Below are 18993 nucleotides of genomic sequence, written 5' to 3'. Positions count from 1 at the left end.
ATCAATGACTAAATAGTTTTTGGTTGTGGCGATAAAACTTTCAAAGCAAGTACTTTGTTTAGAAATTCATTTATTATCTGATTTTTTGATGGATTCTAAGAGACATTGTAAAATTCTCTTTGGGAATATCAAAAATGCTGTAGTTTCAACATGCCAATTCATTTTTTTTTCAATGTCTGTTGTTACATACTTTATGAAAATATGATACTGTCATTCATCAGATCACTTTCTATAGGAGTCCAGGTTTCAGATCTCCCTGTTTGGATTAGCTTTTCTTTACTGGAAGTCCCTTAAGGCCAAATTCAAGTCTGGGATACAGTGATTTATGGTAAGAAATATAATACATATTTGGTCTTTGTCCATTTCTGGCACAGAGATTCTAAATCCCTTGGAATCTCTCAGTTGTGAGAGCAATAAAAAAGGGTCTTTTGTTAATGAGATGACTTTGGAGGGGGTTGAGGATGGGGAGCAGCTTGGGATAGAGATTGGGGCAGGTTCCTGGAGAAACTCCAGTCTCCCGTCTAAGTATAACCGTCCAACCCTGAGTAGCTTCCGAGATCAGACGAGATAGGGCATGTTCAGGGTGGTATGACCGTAGATGAAACTTCAGTCTCATAGCCACCGTCCTTGCCTGAGACTGAGTCACTAGCCAATGGCCAGCGATTTAATCAGTCATGACTACGTAATGAAGCCTCTATTAAAAATGTAAAATGATGGGGTTCATGGGGATTCAGAGCTTCCAAGTTGGTGAAGCCTAGGAGATTTGGGGAGTGTGGCATGTTCAGAGATCATGGAGGCTTCATAACTCTTATCCCACCCATTGTCCTATGTATCTCTTCCATCTGTCTGTCCCTGAATTATATCCTCTTATAATAAACTGATAATCTAGTAAGTAAAATATTTGAGTTCTGTGAGTTGCTCTAGCAAATTAATTGAACCCAAGGAAGAGGTGGTTGGAACCTCTGAGTCATAGGTTAGGGCCTGGATTTGCGACTGGCATTTTACGGGGGCAGGAGTAGTCTTGTATGGCTGAGCGTTTAACCTGTGGGATTTGACATTATTTCCAGGTAGACAGAATTGATTCAGTTGTAGGACACCCAGCTGGTGATATGGAGGAAAACCCCACACTCTGGAATTGGGTGCTGAGTTGGTGATCAGAAGTTGGATCAAAGTCAGAATTTCACCAGGGTCTCAAAACCTCTCATAGTGGCCCCACAGCGCCCCTTCTCCCCTTAATTTCTATGTACTCTAAAGTTAGCACTGACTTTGGCTTGTTTTGTCTCGCTGCTATGCTCTGGCCAGTCTTTTGAGTTTCTATGAGTCAACATTCCTCTTCTCTGGGACCACCTCCACCTCTCTGCCGCTGGGGAGGGTTATACAGGTATATTTGTTCTATCCGATTCTTCCCACAACCACTTATACTTACAAATACTTATGATTTGATCATAAGTATTCAACACTGGATTCATGCTCAGCCAATCATACTTTCTGTTTAGGAAATTTAAAATTTGGATCAAGAACAGCTAGTCCTTCCTGTGGGAGTCCTTGAAAATGACTTCTGTAATCAGAAGTTGTCTGTTTATAGGCAGCCACTGCAAGGTATCCCATCTGGAGAGAGGTAAGAATGAAGCAACCACATAGTGGGGAGTAGAGATGAGCTCAGAATAGCTGATGAGGAACCTGAGGGTTTTTAGTCCCTGACTGCACATACTTATGAGGGGTCAGATTTCTGTTCCTTTCCTGGGTTCAATGAATATTATATTCTGATAACATACACCCTTGTGTTGATTTGGCTGGTTTGATGGATATACTTACGCACTGAAGAAACTTGGATAAGATATATGCTTCTCATCTCAACAGTGCCTGCATATTTTAGGCGTTGAAAATATTTGTGGAAAGATCAGGAATGATAACTTTTATTCTCTCTTCTCAGTGAGAACACCCCCAGGCTCACAATAACTACATTTCAACTCAAATTTAATTCTGCAAGTTCTATTTTTTTTAAGTAATATAAGAAAAATAATAATCTAGGACTTTGCTCAAAAAGTATTAAACCTAATGTGAATATTTTCAATTTAAAATTGATAGCTCCAAGACTTCCTGGCTGGGTGACTTCGGACAAGTCACTTAATTATTTTAAGCCTCTTTTGTTTTTTTTTTTAATACCTAAAATGGGGATGATGACAGCCCCGCCATGAGGGGCTGTTGAGAAAATTAATTTGGAGACTGTGTTGTGCCCAGCACGTAGTTGGCATGTCTGTTAGAACTGATTGTTGCAAGTGAGAGAAAACTCTGATAGGTGGCTAAACAACAGAAAACTATCCTCCTATATGCACAATTGCACTCATCTCACACGCTAGTAAAGTAATGCTCAAAATTCTCCAAGCCAGGCTTCAGCAATATGTGAACCATGAACTTCCTGATGTTCAAGCTGGTTTTAGAAAAGGCAGAGGAACTAGAGATCAAATTGCCAACATCTGCTGGATCATGGAAAAAGCAAGAGAGTTCCAGAAAAACATCTATTTCTGCTTTATTGACTATGCCAAAGCCTTTGACTATGTGGATCACAATAAACTGTGGAAAATTCTGAAAGAGATGGGAATACCAGACCACCTGACCTGCCTCTTGAGAAACCTATATGCAGGTCAGGAAGCAACAGTTAGAACTGGACATGGAACAACAGACGGGTTCCAAATAGGAAAAGGAGTACGTCAAGGCTGTATATTGTCACCATGTTTATTTAACTTCTATGCAGAGTACATCATGAGAAACGCTGGACTGGAAGAAACAGAAGCTGGAATCAAGATTGCTGGGAGAAATATCAATAACCTCAGATATTCAGATGGCACCACCCTTATGGCAGAAAGTGAAGAGGAACTCAAAAGCCTCTTGATGAAGGTGAAAGTGGAGAGTGAAAAAGTTGGCTTAAAGCTCAACATTCAGAAAACGAAGATCATGGCATCCGGTCTCATCACTTCATGGGAAATAGATGGGGAAACAGTGGAAACAGTGTCAGACTTTATTTTTCTGGGCTCCAAAATCACTGCAGATGGTGACTGTAGCCATGAAATTGAAAGACGCTTACTCCTTGGAGGGAAAGTTATGACCAACCTAGATAGCATATTCAAAAGCAGAGACATTACTTTGCCAACAAAGGTCCATCTAGTCAAGGCTATGGTTTTTCCTTGGTCATGTATGGATGTGAGAGTTGGACTGTGAAGAAGGCTGAGCACCGAAGAATTGATGCTTTTGACCTGTGGTGTTGGAGAAGACTCTTGAGAGTCCCTTGGACTGCAAGGAGATCCAACCAGTCCATTCTGAAGGAGATCAGCCCTGGGTGTTCTTTGGAAGGAATGATGCTAAAGCTGAAACTCCAGTACTTTGGCCACCTCATGCGAAGAGTTGACTCATTAGAAAAGACTCTGATGCTGGGAGGGATTGAGGGCAGGAGGAGAAGGGGACGACAGAGGATGAGATGGCTGGATGGCATCACTGACTCGATGGACGTGAGTCTGAGTGAACTCCGGGAGTTGGTGATGGACAGGGAGGCCTGGCGTGCTGCGATTCATGGGGTCGCAAAGAGTTGGACACGACTGAGCAACTGATCTGATCTGATCTGATATGTAGTTGAAAAGACAAGAGTTATGACAGCCTTCAGATGAGGTTTTACTCACTGACAATATGGTTTCTCCATTCTGTTTTTTGCAATATCAACCTCATCCTTAAATTCTGCCCTGTGGTCTCTCAGCAGATCTGGGCTCTCCCTATGTGGTAGCAAATTGGATGCAAGAGTCCCAGCTGTCACAGCCTTATGCCTCAGCTCAGCAGAGAGGTGTATGTTTTCAAATGGGCCAATTCATTCCTGCTGGATTTCCTTATTACCCCAGTCAACATAGGGAGGAGAATGGGATGGGATTAACTGATGAATTGCCCCAAACCAGCACCCATTTCTTCAGTAGGGATCATGGGAAGGATAGGTCCCCAGAAGTGAAGGGGATAGATTTGATACAGATGTCTTCTTCAACCCAATACATTCAGCAATTGTACCTTCAGAAAATTTAAAAAGCCTATACAATAGACTATATTATCTTCCCCAATATTTTATTACATACGAGCTCTCACCGTTGTATAACTTTCACTAGTTTGTACTTCAATGTGGTTTTTTAGAAAGGGATACTAAGAAATATTCTTAATTGAAGGTTGATCTGAACAACTTATTATTTGGCCTTTTTAAAAATTTCAATAGGTTTTTACTTTTCAGATTTTCTAAGGAAATGGGACTTTTGCAATGTTTTAATTCAAAAAAAATAACTCTTCATCTTAATGTAATGGATCCTAATGTCTTTGGTCCCTGTAAAATTTTCCTGTTCAATTATTCCTTCAAGAGCTTTGTTCTCCCATGAACCTTACTTTTTTTTTACCACATCTTTTCAGAGATGAACTTATGGGTACAATTGAACCTCTTGGCATCTGGTAGAAGCAAAGAATCACATCTGGGAAGCTATTTATTAAGCTTCACGTTTAAATATGTTCTAATGCAGTTTAAGAATTCAGTTTAATAGTGTACATTACATTGGCTTATACCAGTATTTTTAGATTAGCAATTTTTACAAATTTGTTATTCTAATCTTCCTGAAAACAATTCCTTAATTATCCCCATTCTTCTTTCCCCATTTTATTCTCTCATTTTATTATTTCCAATAATCACTACTTAAAAATTTTAAACTTGTAACCTACAGAAATAGCTACATTTTATATATGTTAATACCATATACAGGCTTCCCTGGTGGCTCAGATGGTAAAGAATCCGCCTGCAAAACGGGAGACCTGGGTTCCATCCCTAGGTCGGGAAGACGCCCTGGAGGAGGGCATGGCAACCCACTCCAGTATTCTTGCCTGGAGAATCCCCATGGACAGAGGAGCCTGGTGGGCTATGCAGTTCATGGGATCACAAAGAGTTGGACATGACTGAGTGACTAAGCACAATACAATATACTTTACATTATGACCCAGCATATATACATACACACATATATAAAACAAGTTTTACAAAACAACACTTACCTGTACAATTCAACTGGATGTTGTCAGTTCTGTTTTGTTCTATTCCATTCAACTTTATTATGTAAGTTGCTCCTTTATAATCCTGTAATTTGACCTCATGATCCACTGATGTGTCTCAATAATATAACTTGAAAATTATTGCTAAAGTGGTACTTCCACACTAGGAGTTTTTTAGCCCCAGGGTTTTATGATTGAACTCAAGAGTTTTGTCTTTGCTAAAGCAAAATAGCAAATATTTCTGTTTCCACTTAAAAGGACATTATACAAAATAAAATGATTATTAAAACATTTCCCTTAACTACATAGTTGAAAGCCCACTAGCGCACATCAAGGGACAGTACACGACAGTAAATAAAAACCAGATAAATATTATCATGATTCAGCTGTTCAGCTGGTTTACTACCCAACAGAGCAATTCTGGGTACCTTGATGTTTTGAGTGTTATGCAATTAATTTCTGCAAATCTGCATCATGAGATGTATAATTTAATTCATCTGATAAAAATTTTTATATGATACATAATTATCTCTAACACATTAGAAACCAATTTATAAGTGAAAATAAATTGTTAAATTATATCATTTACTTTTTATTTACTGGGACTAACCTATTTACAGGAGCAATGAGTTATTTTTGAGAAGTGCCTATGTGTAGTGGTGTAAAAATTCCTCTTTTGAATTGTCATTAAGAAATAATAAAAAATATCAAACTGAACCAAGTGATATTTTAAGCCACAAAAATATAAGAACTGCAGATATCAGATCACAGTTTTGACCCATTTTTGATGCTATAACACATTACTAAAATCTCGAAGTATTAGTGTGCATTCTGTATACTGAGACCAAACAGAAGGTACTTATCAACCGATTTTCTGTTACTTATATATTTATTTTCTGTTCACTGGGTTATATTTTTTGAGAGTCTACATATATATCATATAGTATTTGTCTTCCTCCGACTTATTTCACTTAGCAAAATACCATCCAAGTCCATCCATGCTGTTACAAATCACAAAACTTCCTTCTTTTTTGTGGCTGAGCCGTATTCCATCGTATGTGTCTGGACACACAGGTACTACGTCTTCTTGATCCATTCATCTGTTGATGGACATTTAGGTTGCTTCCATATCTTGGCAACCGTAAATAAAGCTGCTATGAATGTTGGGGCGATTGTACCTTTTTGAATTAGTGTGTTTTTTTTTTTTTTCACATATATACCCAGGAGTGGAATTACTGGGTCATATGATAGTTCTGTTTTTGGTTTTTTTTGAGAAAATTCCATGCTGTTTCCCACAGTGGCTGCGCTATTCCTACCATCAGGGTGCAGGAGTTTCCTTTTCTCCACATCCCTGCCACCATTTGTTACTTCACAAGAAATGTAGCAATGGAGACGGGGTTACAGAATTAAGAAAATTCAATCATACATGAACAAATTGTGTAACCTGGATTTTACTTTTTAATTAAGCTGGGCAGTTTAGCTGGTTCCTCATTCTCCCCTGCTACAGTATAGTTTTCAAAAGGTTAGATGTTTATGACCCTCGGGCAAATATAATGTGAACCCATGTCAAAGATTTCATTTAACTCATTAATTAATGAGAACACCAGTAAGATACTAAAACTGGTCTACAGAACATTTGAGAATCTACAAACACCCACATACACAAAGCAATATAAGATTTTTCAGTTAGATACAAAATTGTTACCTTTGGGGTTATCTCTTCCACCAAAGAAATTATTTATGTCTCTACTAGACAAACATTTACAAAAAACTTTGATCCGATAAAGCTGTAAAATAGCTCAGTCAAAAGAAAACCAACCCCAGTTTTGCACCGAAAGAACACTTTACAATTTCTTTTGCCTATTTTCAAGTTCTGAATAATTTTTCTGACATATATTAATATTTTTAATGTTGTACTGTCCATAATCCTCTGTACTTACTCCTTAGTGATTTTAGTTGGTCTTGCAGTTATAAATTATATAAACATTTTGATGACTTCCACATATCAGAATCTCCTTCTTGTCATCTCCACTGCCACCACCTCTTTCATCATTAGGTATGTCAGTGCAGGAGTGAGTTTTAGGAAGATAACTTTCCCAAATAAAGCAGAGCTTTGATTTGTTCAAGGGTAAAGGAATAGTTCTCTAAATCTGAATAGACAAACTGGCTCTCCAAAAAACCTATTCTCCTGAAAAGTTCAGTAATTTATTGAGTAGAACATTATTTCTTTGATTTATATAATTATAAATTAGCTACATAGCTATATAATTACTGTGTAGCTAATCCTAATATTCCCAAAGAATGTATAACCCAACTTCCTCTATTGAAGTATGCTGTGGATATTTTGTTTGTTAGATACGAGTTTTCAAAATGTATTTTATTTTTGGCTGTGCTGGGTCTTCGTTGCTGTGCACGGGCTTTCTCTAGCTGTGGTGAGCAGAGGCTTACTCTCTACTTGCGGCACAGGGCTTCCATTGCGATGGCGTCTTTAGTTGTGGAGCACAGGCTCTAGGTGCATGGGCTTCAGTAGTTGTGGTGAGGGGACCATTAGTTGTAGCTCATGGGCCCTAGAGTGTGCAGGCTTCAGTAATTGTGGTGCACGGGCTTTGCTCCTCCGTGGCATATGGAATCTTCCAGGACCAGGGATCAAACCCGTGTCCCCTGCATTGCCAGGCAAATTCTTATCTACTGTACCACCAGAGAAATCTGTGAATATTCTTTTATTTTTTTCAGTCTTAATTTTTTTTCTGTTGATAATAGTCACTGTTCAAAATAATTGATTTTTCTGATGCACATGTCATTCTTCAGGGAACCTGAAATGTACTGATGCTTTAGCTGTGTATGTATATATGTGCGTATATAGAAAGGCTCTGTGATAGCTTGCTAGGACTACCATAGCAAAGTACCACAGACTGGGTGGCTTAAACAACAGATAGTAATTTTCTCACAATCCTAGAACATAGAAGTCTGAGTTGAAGATGTCAGCAAAGCTGTTTCCTCCCTAGAGGTCTCTCCCCTTGGCTTGTAGATGGCCCTCTTCTCTCTGTGTCTTCACAGGGTCTTCCCTCTATTCCCATCTGGGTCCTATTTTCTTCTTCTTAAGGATGTCAGTCATGTTAGATCATGGCCCACCCATTTGACTTCATTTTACCTTAATTCCCTCTTAAAAGAACCTATTTCCAAATACAGTCATATTCGGAGGAGCTGGGGGTTAGAACTTCAACATATGAATTTTGAAGGGAGATCATTCTTGCCACACTTTCACTTCAGTAATGGGCACAAATGTCATGTTCACTTAGAAAATGGGCACGAGTGCCAAACAGTGAGGAGTCACCACCTTGTGTGTCAAACATTCCAAAATAATGGAATTCAGGGCCCAGCCTGGGGCACCCCTTACCTTCATGTGCCCTTGGGTCTGAGGCATCCGCCAATGCCAGTCCAGCAAATGAGTACAGTACCCAGGTCTGTATCCTTCTCTCTTGACTCAACACAGATGACAAGATTGAAAATCAGATAAAAAAGTTGCTTCAGTAACAAGTCCTGTCCTTTGTAAGTGGTGGTGGAAAAGAAGACAGCACTCTGTACTTGCTAAAACTGACTATTGTGTTTTGTTTTCACATTAATTGTAGATACCAATTTTCTATACAAAATAACTCAGTAAACAATGCACATAAAATCCAGAGACTTTTCAATTTGTGAAAGTAGTCTTTTTCTCTGTTGTTAAGAGGAAAATCTAGAAGAGTTGTGTAGTTGAAGACAATAGGCGAAATCAAAAAAGAAAATAGTTATGATTTTTAAAGCCACTAATTGAAGCTTTAAGTGTCTTCCAGTGTTCTGGTGATTTGGGGCTGAAATCTTCTCTGTTCCTTGCTTTCCTTTGTCAGTGGTGTTCACCATGGCAACTTCAATAAAACTCCCCTCACAAATGTTTTTCTTCTAAAGTGCAAAGCACCTTTTTAAAGAAGTCTGACAACCCGGTAGGAATGGGTGTTTGGAAAAGAAATCAAATGAAAAGTATTCTGCTTTCTTCATGATTGCTGTAGGTGGCAGGAGGTGAGGACATTTTTAAGGGTATAAAGTTGGGTGAAAAATATATTTTATCTTGTTTTGGAATAAAAATTGTATTTTGAGGTAGAAAATTAGTTTAAAATATGGTAGAGAAACTTGTCCCTTTCTTAACATTTCCTTATTTCTCATCTTAGTATTTGGACTAGCTTTGTACACACCAATTCATGAGCCACTTTGGAATGTGGATTTGTGTGGACAAATTTATCCAATACCTGATCCCTGGCGTTGCAGGAGACCCAGGTTTGATCCCTGGGTGGGTAAGATTTCCGGGAGAAGGGAGTGGCTGCCCACTCCAGTATTCTTGCCTGAAGAATTCCATAGACAGAAGAGCCTGGAGGCCTACAGTCCATGGGGTCACAAAGAGTAGAACACAACCGAGTGACTAACATTTTCACTTTTTCACTTGATTCAGTGTAAGTTCTTTGGGTCCTGATGGATTTTCTTGGGACTACTTTGGGAAACGTAACTAATGTGGGATTCTGAGCACACCATTAAGTCTCCCAGGGTTCCTTCCAGTCCCTCCCCATAAAATATGGAGGCAGTAGAAGCCCAGGAGTTCTCAGCCTTAGAATCACATTAGAAACAAGTGGAGATGTTTCAAAACTGCCAGTGTTAGGGTCTTACCCAGAGATTATCATTTAAGATCTAGGTAATACTCAGGTGTAAGTTTTGTTTTAAACAGATTTTTTTTTCCAATTTATTTTTTTGGTTGCACTGGGTCTTCATTGCTGTGAGTGGGTTTTTTCTAGTTGCGGTGAGTGGGGGCTACTCTTTGTTGCAATGCACAGGCTTCTCATTGCAGTGGCTTCTTTTGTGCAGAGCACATGGGTTTCAGTAGTTGAGGCATGTGGGCTCAATAGTTGTGGTGCACAAGCTTAGCTGCTCCGTGGCATGTGGAATCTTCCAGTACTAGGAATAGAACCCGTGTCCTCTGCATTGGCAGGCAGATTCTTATCCACTGTACCATCAAGGAAGTTGAAGTACCCATTGCAGTTTTAATGTTTATAGCTAGAGTTAAGAATTGCTGTATTTATTGATCTCAAAGGATCCTTCTAATTCCCATTTCTAAGGCACTTACCTACAAGTTGACTCCAGCCGGGCTTGACTCCAGTAGAACTGCCAATTAAGTACCTTTGCTTTCAAATTTATGTATCTTTTGTTTCAAGATTCAAGAAAGGCATTGGCTGTTAATACAGTAGCCTAGCATCTTTATTCCTGCTTATCCACTGATAATCCAGAATCAGCCTGAAATCATGTCAGTGTTCAGTAAAGAAGTAATATCTTCACTTTCAAAGCACATTGGTTTTCAAATAATTTTATTGCTTAGAGGTTGATCGAAGGCATTAACTAGAGTTGGTGTTTTTAAAAATTGTTTATTCTCGGCTGTGCTGGGTCTGTGATGTGGTGTACAGGTTCTTCGTTGCCATGTGCAGGCCTTCCCTACTTGCAGCAGAGGGGACTATTCTCTAGTGGTGCCCAGGCTTCTCATTGTGGTGGCTTTTCCTGTTGCAGAGCATGGGCTGTAGATGCTCAGGCTTGGTTGCCCTGGGGCATGTGGGATCTTAGTTTCTGAACCAGGAATCAAACCCATCATCTCCCCTGAATTGGCAGGTGGATTCTCAACCATTGGACCACCAGAGCAGTCTCTATATTCAGTATTATATATTTTTATGTGTGTGTGAAAATGGCCAACACAAAGTTAGTAGCAGGTTTCTCAAATGACTCCACAACTCTTTGTTGGCATAGTCGATAACTTTTCTCTTTAGAACAGTGGTTTTCAATCCTGATGGCACTTCAGAATTGCCTGAGAAGCTTCTGAAAAATCCTCATGCTCAAGGCTATCAGAATCGCTAGACCAGGTACCAATTCTCTGAAAGCTTGACTGATAATTCCAAAATAGAGCTAGGGCTGAGAATTGCTCTAGAATGAAGTTGTGTGGACAAATTGTGTCAAGCAACCAGCGAGTGATGAAATGCTAAGCGTGTGTTAGTCATCTCCTTGATTAGAAACAGCACCTCCTATTCCCCTGTGGATAACATTGTCAAAGAGGATTATTCTTCCTTTGCTAAAATTACCATTGTGTGGAAAACCTATTCTTTTAAATGTTCAGCATTATTAGACTACAACTATTTCCCCTGGTGGCTCAGAGGGTAAAGAATCTGCCTACAATGCCTGAGACCTGAGTTCGATCCCTGGGTCAGGAAGATACCCTGGAGAAGGAAATGGCAACCCACTCCAGTATTCTTGCCTGGAAAAATCCCATGGATGAAGGAGCCTGGCAGGCTACAGTCCATGGGGTTGCAAAGAGACGCAACTGAGCAATTTCATCTCTGTTTCTATTGAAGATAGCAAATGAAATATTTCCTTAAGTTGAGTAAAATCTAGGCCTGTCTTCTCATAAATCCCTTTGAAGATGATTGAAATAGTAAGAAAAAGACAGAAAACAGAAATTTTTGTAGGAAATTAATTTGTGAGGTTAAATTGCAACTCAAAAAAGACTCAATGATGTATGCCTTTTAAGTGTCTGGTTTATTGTTTGCTCATAAGTAAAATGCATTTTCCCATTATTCCTCTGTAATTGTATAGATGGTGATAATCACTGGAAACCTAAAGAGCCGAGAGCCTCAATACTATAGGATCAAATGTGTGCTTAATTGTCATTCTGGAGCTTGGTTCTGGTGTCTCCCTAAAGCCTATAAATCATCATCAAACAAGAAAATCAAGTAATTAAGCTCTCTGGCCTGAATCTGATCTATACTTTCTACCTTCGCATAAAAAGGTATTCATTCACATGGCTAGTTAAACTCTCTAACAATGAACCTGGATCAGGGAAATTATTTGCTAATGCTTTTACAAACACAGGTAGTAGGGAGCTGATCCCCTCCCAATCACACACGCCAAATCCACTGCTGTTTTTAGTGACTTCTACAGAAAGCTAAAGCTGACATATGTGGGAAAAGCATGATAAAGGTATTAATTTGTGGTTGTTGGTCAGTTGCTAAGTTGTGTCCAATTCTTTGTAACCCCATGGACTATAGCCCACCGGGCTCCTCTGTCCATGGATTTCCCAGGCAAGAATACTGGAGTGGGTTGCCATTTCTTTCTCCAGGGGATCTTCCCAACATAAGGATTGAACCCAGGTCTCCTGCATTGGCAGGTGGATTCTTTACCACTGAGCCACCAGGGACATTCAAAATAGAATTAAAAAAAAAAAATTCATTGCCTTCACAAATTACATCTGAGCTCTTCTCAAGATGACTCCAGGGCATGTTGCAAATACAGCAAGTTATGATCAGTTGCCTTTTATCCTCAAAATCACACAAAACAAGCAATTATTTAGAATGCAATAAATGGTTTAATAGTTATGGACTTGAGAAAGAACTTGAATTAAAATTCAGTCTGGGATCTGAATTAGCACCGCTGGAATATAGAAAGCATTCAACATGCATGCACAAATTAGTTTTGATAGCATATGTAAGTAAAATGTATTTGCTTTACTTGATAATGGTTGTTTTGGAGGACCCTTCTTGGAGTTGAACTTATCTGTATTAGTTGGCTGGGCATGATACAGGTTGAACGCCCCTTAGTTCCAGGGCCTTGGCAAAATTCACCTCCAGTGGCTTTCCTGTGCCTTTGGTAAGCTTCAGGGATCGGATGCAACCTCGGAAAGGAATGTTTGTTGTCAGGCCAAACTGGTTGAGGCCATCTGAAAAATGAAGCAGAGAGAGCTCAATTTTGAAATGCAGCTACTATGATAAGAGTGGAGTTTCCCCGGTGGCACTAGTGGTAAAGAACCTGCCTGCCAATGCAGGAGACATAAAAGACTTGGGTTCAAGCCCTGGGTCAGGAAGGTCCCCTGGAAGACGGCATGACAACCCACTCCAGTATTCTTATCTGGAGAAGTCCATGGACAGAGGAGCCTGGTAGGCTACAGTCCATGGGGTCACAAAGAGTAGGACACAACTAAAGCGACTTAGCACATATTAAGAGCATATATAAGTCAGCTGTTAGCTTAAGGTGCAATGAGAATGTTATGTGGTTTTGTTCTTAGCTTCGCTAACAGTTAAACTGGTAGCAAAACATTAACTTTTTTAAATAGCTATGTATTATGAAACACAGTGTGTTTGCTCAGTCTTGTCCGACTCTTTGAGAACCCATGGACTGTAGCCCGTCAGGCTCCTCTGTCTGTGGAATTTCTCCAGAACACTAGAGTGGGTTGCCGTTTCCTCCTCTAGGGGATATTCCCAATCCAGGGATAGAACTCATGGCAGGAGGGTTCTTTACCACTAGCGCCACCTGGGAAGCCCTTGAAATATGGGGACATCTACAATTAATGATGCATTTGAAGACATCAAACAAAAAATTTGGTTTTGAAGGAATAAGTTGGAGTGACTTAAAATTATTAAATTTTATTTAATGAACTAAAGTAACTGATGAAATAGTTTAAATATTGAATTAGGAATGTGGACTTTTAATAGTCACTTTATTATTTCTATTATACAAATAAATCCCCAAAGGTTAAGTTGGTTATGAGTGCACACAAAATCTTCCTCTTATTAAGGAGACAGTCCCTTCTTTTAGCAGGGCTTCTAAGTGCTAACTAAAACCCCATTTCGTAGACTGTAAATGAAGAAGTATATTACCTCTTTCATAATACTGTGGAGTTTATCCTTACTGAATCAGAAGGAGATATTTCCTTTCTTCCCCTCCAAAAAAAAAATATTATTTTTTTTGGTGGCACCACATGACATATGGGATCTTAGTTCCCCAACTGGGCAAGGATCAAACCTGTGCCTTCTGTAATGCAAGTGTGGAGTCCTAACCACTGAACTGCCAGGGAAGTCCCAGAAGGTGATATCTTCAAAAAGCCAGGAGCAACTTTGGAAAGAGGAGCTCAGAATTGGTCCCCATGACTTCTATATCTTTCCTTCATCAACTGGTGCTGAATATACATTTTGGCTGGTTTGTTAAGGAGAGGAGCTCTATATAACGGGACAAAGTTTCCTCTTGCCAAAATACTGAAAGACCATTCCAGGAGTCTGTGTTATTACAGTATTTTATTAAGAGGCTCTTGGCTTATTTCTCATCAAGTTGAGCACTCTTGTTTATGGGCACTTTAGGTAACTCTGGTTCAAATGTTATATTTAAAATGTTATATTTAATGTGCTGGAGAGGTAGTTTTGAATGCAGATTTATTGCTTGGGTTTCTTTGTAATATAAACTCTATAATAGCCTAAGGGGGAAATTAGCTATGTTTAACCCAATGATTTCCAGAACTTAAGGAAATAAGTTCCATAATATTTTATGATTCCTCTGGTATATTAATTTTTAAAAAATCAGAACACCGTTTCTGGCCCTGATTGCTGTTAAATGTCTCATACTGTTCATAAGCCAAATTCATTTCCTCTAGCCTCCACTTCCCACAAATGAAAGTTTGGAGGCTATCATGAGAAGTCCAGTCCCATGTGGTTTATATAAGGAAAATGCTCATTTTACATGCTGGAAATGTCAGATAAGGTGTTATTTATTGGAGCAGATTCTAAAGTTGGGATGCATGTAGACTTAAGTACACATTCTTGGACATACTTATAGAATATAAATGTGTTCAAAACCACTAATGAAATAGAGCAAAGAAATTCTCGCGAGGGTAGGCAACACTTACCGGGGAACCCGCCAACAAACACAGGGTCATTTGTATCAGCAGATGTAGATGCTCGGTTTGGGCTCTGGGCTTCCACCTGGTTCCCATCGACTGTCAGCTCGATGCGGTGTTTGATCTTGTTGGCTGTGACTTTATGCCACTGCCCATCACACAAGTGCCCTGGGACCCCAGCATCATAGATGGCTGTGAATCGACCGGCGCCATTGTCCACATGAAACATGAGCTAGAAAGCAGGACATTGAACGGTCACAGATGGTGTCATTAGAAGGGTAGCATGGTGATTCAAAAGTAAAAGTCATCAGCTGCAATAGTTTGACTTCAATGTAACTCAGGCATATTAACTTAAAATACAAATTTAATGACCAGGAGTCACAAATTATGCTGATTGCTTGTGGATATTGGTGGGAGCAATAGGCAAGATGTGTGAAGCAGACAATAACTCAGCTTTCTGAAAATGTGAAATACAATTTGAGGCCAGGCAACAAAAAAGATATGGTATACATAGGGGAAAATCCCACCGCAGATCTCTCTAGAGGGTGGGTGTTCTTAGGAAGATGATTTATAAATTAATTTGAAAGGATTTTTTTTAAGATTTTCATATTTTAATTGTATATTTTTTCCTTCACAGAATCTATTTTATATACAGGATTGAGACTTACGTAAATTACATTTTGGAGCAAGATCCATGTTGTAGGTACCAAAGACTTTGAGCCAGAAGGCCAGTTAAATTCCTAACAATTAAGAACTTAGACTGGAGTTCTTGTCTAAATGAGAAAAATCTGTTTTTAGTAACATGGAATGGTCCCTGAAACTTGAGAGGACAGAATTCTTTTGAAGCTGATGTAGAAAAGAAACATAACTGAAACATTAAAAACAGTCAATTTGGCAAAACATTTGACAAGGTAAAAGAAAAGAAACAAGGGCTTTAAAAACAAGATTAAAAGTACAAGTAAATAGGTAAAAAGTTTGTCAACTATACAGTGATGTAGATATCAGTTAAGATTTTACTATATTCAGTGGAATGTGTAGTAATGGAATTCTGCATACAAAAAGAGCTTGGTGAGAAATCCATGTGGATCATGATGGAACCTGATACCCTGACGAGCTGAAGGGAACCATGGTTCTATAATAAGCACGTGAAGAAGTAAGGCTTACTCCCACAAGATGCAGTGAAACTGTGTTTTGAAAATCTGGCAAAACTATTACGTGTTGCTTATTTTTCCCCCGTTTTGTCTCTGTGCTCCTGCATCTTTTTGTTTAACTGCCTTTGAGGATGGTTTGAAGACTGAGAGGAAGGAGGGAAGAAGCAAAGAAAAGCATATTTCAGATAAATATGTGTTTTTTCCTCTTGGGAAGTGAAATGTGAACATGGATGAAGTATGATTCCTGCTGAGGAATCAAATAGGAAACTTGTGAAATTTCTCATTTTGCCTTCCTCTCTTCACCTGAGTGCTGCAGCACAAAGTCCATGTAAACTAGTCATATCACTGCAGGTTGCTGGTCACAGGCAGGCAGGGAAAGAAAGGAATTTACAATTAGATTATCCATGGTGAGCAAACTGACACAAACTGTGGAAAACTCCTAAAAGACAGGAATACCATACCATCTGACCTGCCTCCTGAGTGTTTCACTGACTAAGCTAAAACCTTTGACTATGTGGATCATAAGAAATTGTGGAAAACTGTTAAAGAGATGGGAATACCAGACCATTTTACCTGTCTCCAGAGAAACCTGTATGCAGATCAAGAATCAGTTAGAAACTTGTATGGAACAACTGACTGGTTCTAGATTGAGAAAGGAGTATGACAAGGCTGTTTACTGTCACTCTATTTAACTTACACGCAGAACACCTCATGAGAAATGTCAGGCTGAGTGAGTTACATGCTGGAATCAAGATTGCCAGGAGAAATTTCAACAACCCCAGATATGCAGATGATACTATGCTAATGGCAGAAAGGGAAGAGGAATTAAAGAGCCTCTTGATGGTGAAGAAGAGTGGAAAAGCTGGCTTAAAACTAAGTATTAAAAAAAAAAAATCAACTAAGATCATGGCATCTGGTCCCATTACTTCATGGCATTACTTTCCTGCTATTTGGCAGGAAAGCTATGACAAACCTAGACAGTGTGTTAAAAAGCCAAGACATCACTTTTCCAGTAGTCATCTATGAATGTGAGAGCTGGACCAAAAAGAAGGCGGAGCACCACAGAATTGATGCTTTTGAACTGTGGTGTTGGAGAAGACTCCTGAGAGTCCCTTGGACAGCAAGGAGATCAAACCAGTCAATCTTACAGGAAATCAACTCTGAATATTCATTGGAAGGACTGATGCTGAAGCTCCAATACTTTGGCCACCTGATGCAAAAGGAAAAGACCCTGATGCTGGGAAAGACTACAAGCAGAAGGAGAGGAAGGTGACAGAGGATGAGATGGTTGTGACAGCATCACCAATGCAATGGACATGAACTTGAGCAAACTCTGAGAGATCGTGAGGGACAGGGAATCCTGGTGTGTTGCAGTCCATGGGGTCGTGAAGACACAACTTTGTGACTGAACAACCACAACACAGAATAAGTATGTTGAAAACATAAAACACTTGAGGTAATCCAGAAGGATGAAAAGAATAAAATTAGCCTTCTCTCAACAAAGAACAGAACAATGCTTCAAAACAGAGATTTCTACTTGTAAACAACAATACCATGAAGAGGCAGAAATATGCAGATGTGATGCTCACCTTTTCATCAATCATTTCAATACCCATTCCATCCATTTTTTGGCTGCTGATTCCCAGAAGAACTCCAGTGGTTCTAGTTGTGCGGAATTCAAATTCTACCAGAAGGTCCAATCCCACTTTGAATCCATCAACTGTAAAATGAAGATTAAAAAAAGATGTTGTGTATTCGAGTTTCAGTTCAGTCGCTCAGTCGTCTCTGACTCTTTGCGACCCCATGAAAATCAGGCCTCCCTTAGGAATTGTTAATTCAAATTCATATAGTGCATTGGTCTTACTAGCTTTCAATTCATGTGTTAGACAACTATACATTCTAGACTTTCACATGGCCGACACCTCATACTTTTTTTCTTGGCTGCCTTCCTTCCTAGACTATAAATTCTGTGAGGGCAAAGACTTTGTCTATAATGTTCACCATTTTATTCCTATGCTTAAAGTATCTGGCACAGAGTGGAGGTTTAATATGTATTTGTTGAATCAGTGAATGCATATGCACTCAGATTGACTCAGAAAATCTCAGAGCCAGGTGTGACTGATTGATAGAAATCTTGCTATTGGATGAAATCATGCATTTCAATGGTTTTTCTGGAAAGTTTTACTACAGCATTCTAAATAGTTCCACAACGATCTGAAAAGGCTCAAATATCCCCAAACATTTTATTTATAAAGAAAGCAACTGCAATTTTGAAGGAGAAGATTCTGGGACATAAATAGGCTTTTCTAGTTTATCAAGTTAAGCCATTTCTCTATAATTTTCCATATTTGATTCATTGGTTTATTTCATCTTTTAGCAAGTATTTAAGACATGCTTCTTAGAAACAAAGTGATTCATTAAGATCAGGCTAGACTATATCACCTGCATGAAATATTAGGGAAAAACTCATGAAGTTTTTTTCCAGGTCTCATATTTATTAAGCAAAAAATAAAGGCTATGTGTAACCACAGCTATCTTCAGTGAAGGGAGGCACCTGTATTTCATATATGAAATACTTTTTTTTCCTACTGAGAAATTTGATGGATTTGGATGAATAAAAGTGGATTTAGAACAAATTTTGAGAATAAAAGGTAGAAGAAGCTGAATTGTTCTGAAAAACAGAATAATTTCGTTTCTGTTCTAGAAAAGAAGAAATAAGGAAACGAGAAGAGTGACTTGAAGCAGTTCAGCAGAGGACAGGGGGAGTGAAGAAGCCATAAAACGCCCAGATACTGGCAACTGGAGAGCTTTTAAGGACAAAGATGTCAAGGCTTTAAATTGAACTTGTATGTTTTCCAGTGATGTAACCTCCTCTGACCACCCAAGTCTTACACAGCTTGTATTACACTATGTGTTGAGGTGATGGCAGGAGTTATTAGAAACTAGGGATGTGGCAAATTTTCCAGTCCAGTCTGATCTGGAATCCAAAGAGCCCACACAAGATGGCAAGTCAATCTGTGGATGTTAACTGCAGAGTCTGAAGCTGAATCTAATCTGACC

General features: G+C 39.1%; 1 protein-coding gene across 6 annotated transcripts in view; it reads right to left on the bottom strand.

Annotated features, from left to right (window-relative positions):
- Positions 1 to 12461: 12461 nt before the first annotated feature.
- The window catches only part of LAMA2 (laminin subunit alpha 2), a 693105-nt gene continuing 686573 nt past the window's right edge, over positions 12462 to 18993 (bottom strand). For all 6 annotated transcript variants that reach the window (XM_027551500.1, XM_027551497.1, XM_027551499.1 and 3 more), the window contains 3 exons: positions 17523 to 17653; positions 14792 to 15014; positions 12462 to 12835 (listed from right to left, as the gene is read on the bottom strand). In XM_027551500.1, coding sequence (XP_027407301.1) covers positions 12678 to 12835; positions 14792 to 15014; positions 17523 to 17653 — 512 coding nt within the window. In that variant the 3' untranslated portion in view covers positions 12462 to 12677. The remainder of the gene's footprint in view (positions 12836 to 14791; positions 15015 to 17522; positions 17654 to 18993) is intronic.

The sequence above is a fragment of the Bos indicus x Bos taurus genome, chromosome 9 (assembly GCF_003369695.1).
Source record: "Bos indicus x Bos taurus breed Angus x Brahman F1 hybrid chromosome 9, Bos_hybrid_MaternalHap_v2.0, whole genome shotgun sequence".
Classification (NCBI taxonomy): Eukaryota; Metazoa; Chordata; class Mammalia; order Artiodactyla; family Bovidae; genus Bos; species Bos indicus x Bos taurus.
Note: the sequence above shows the minus strand (reverse complement) of the source record. Positions and strands in the feature narration are given on the sequence as shown.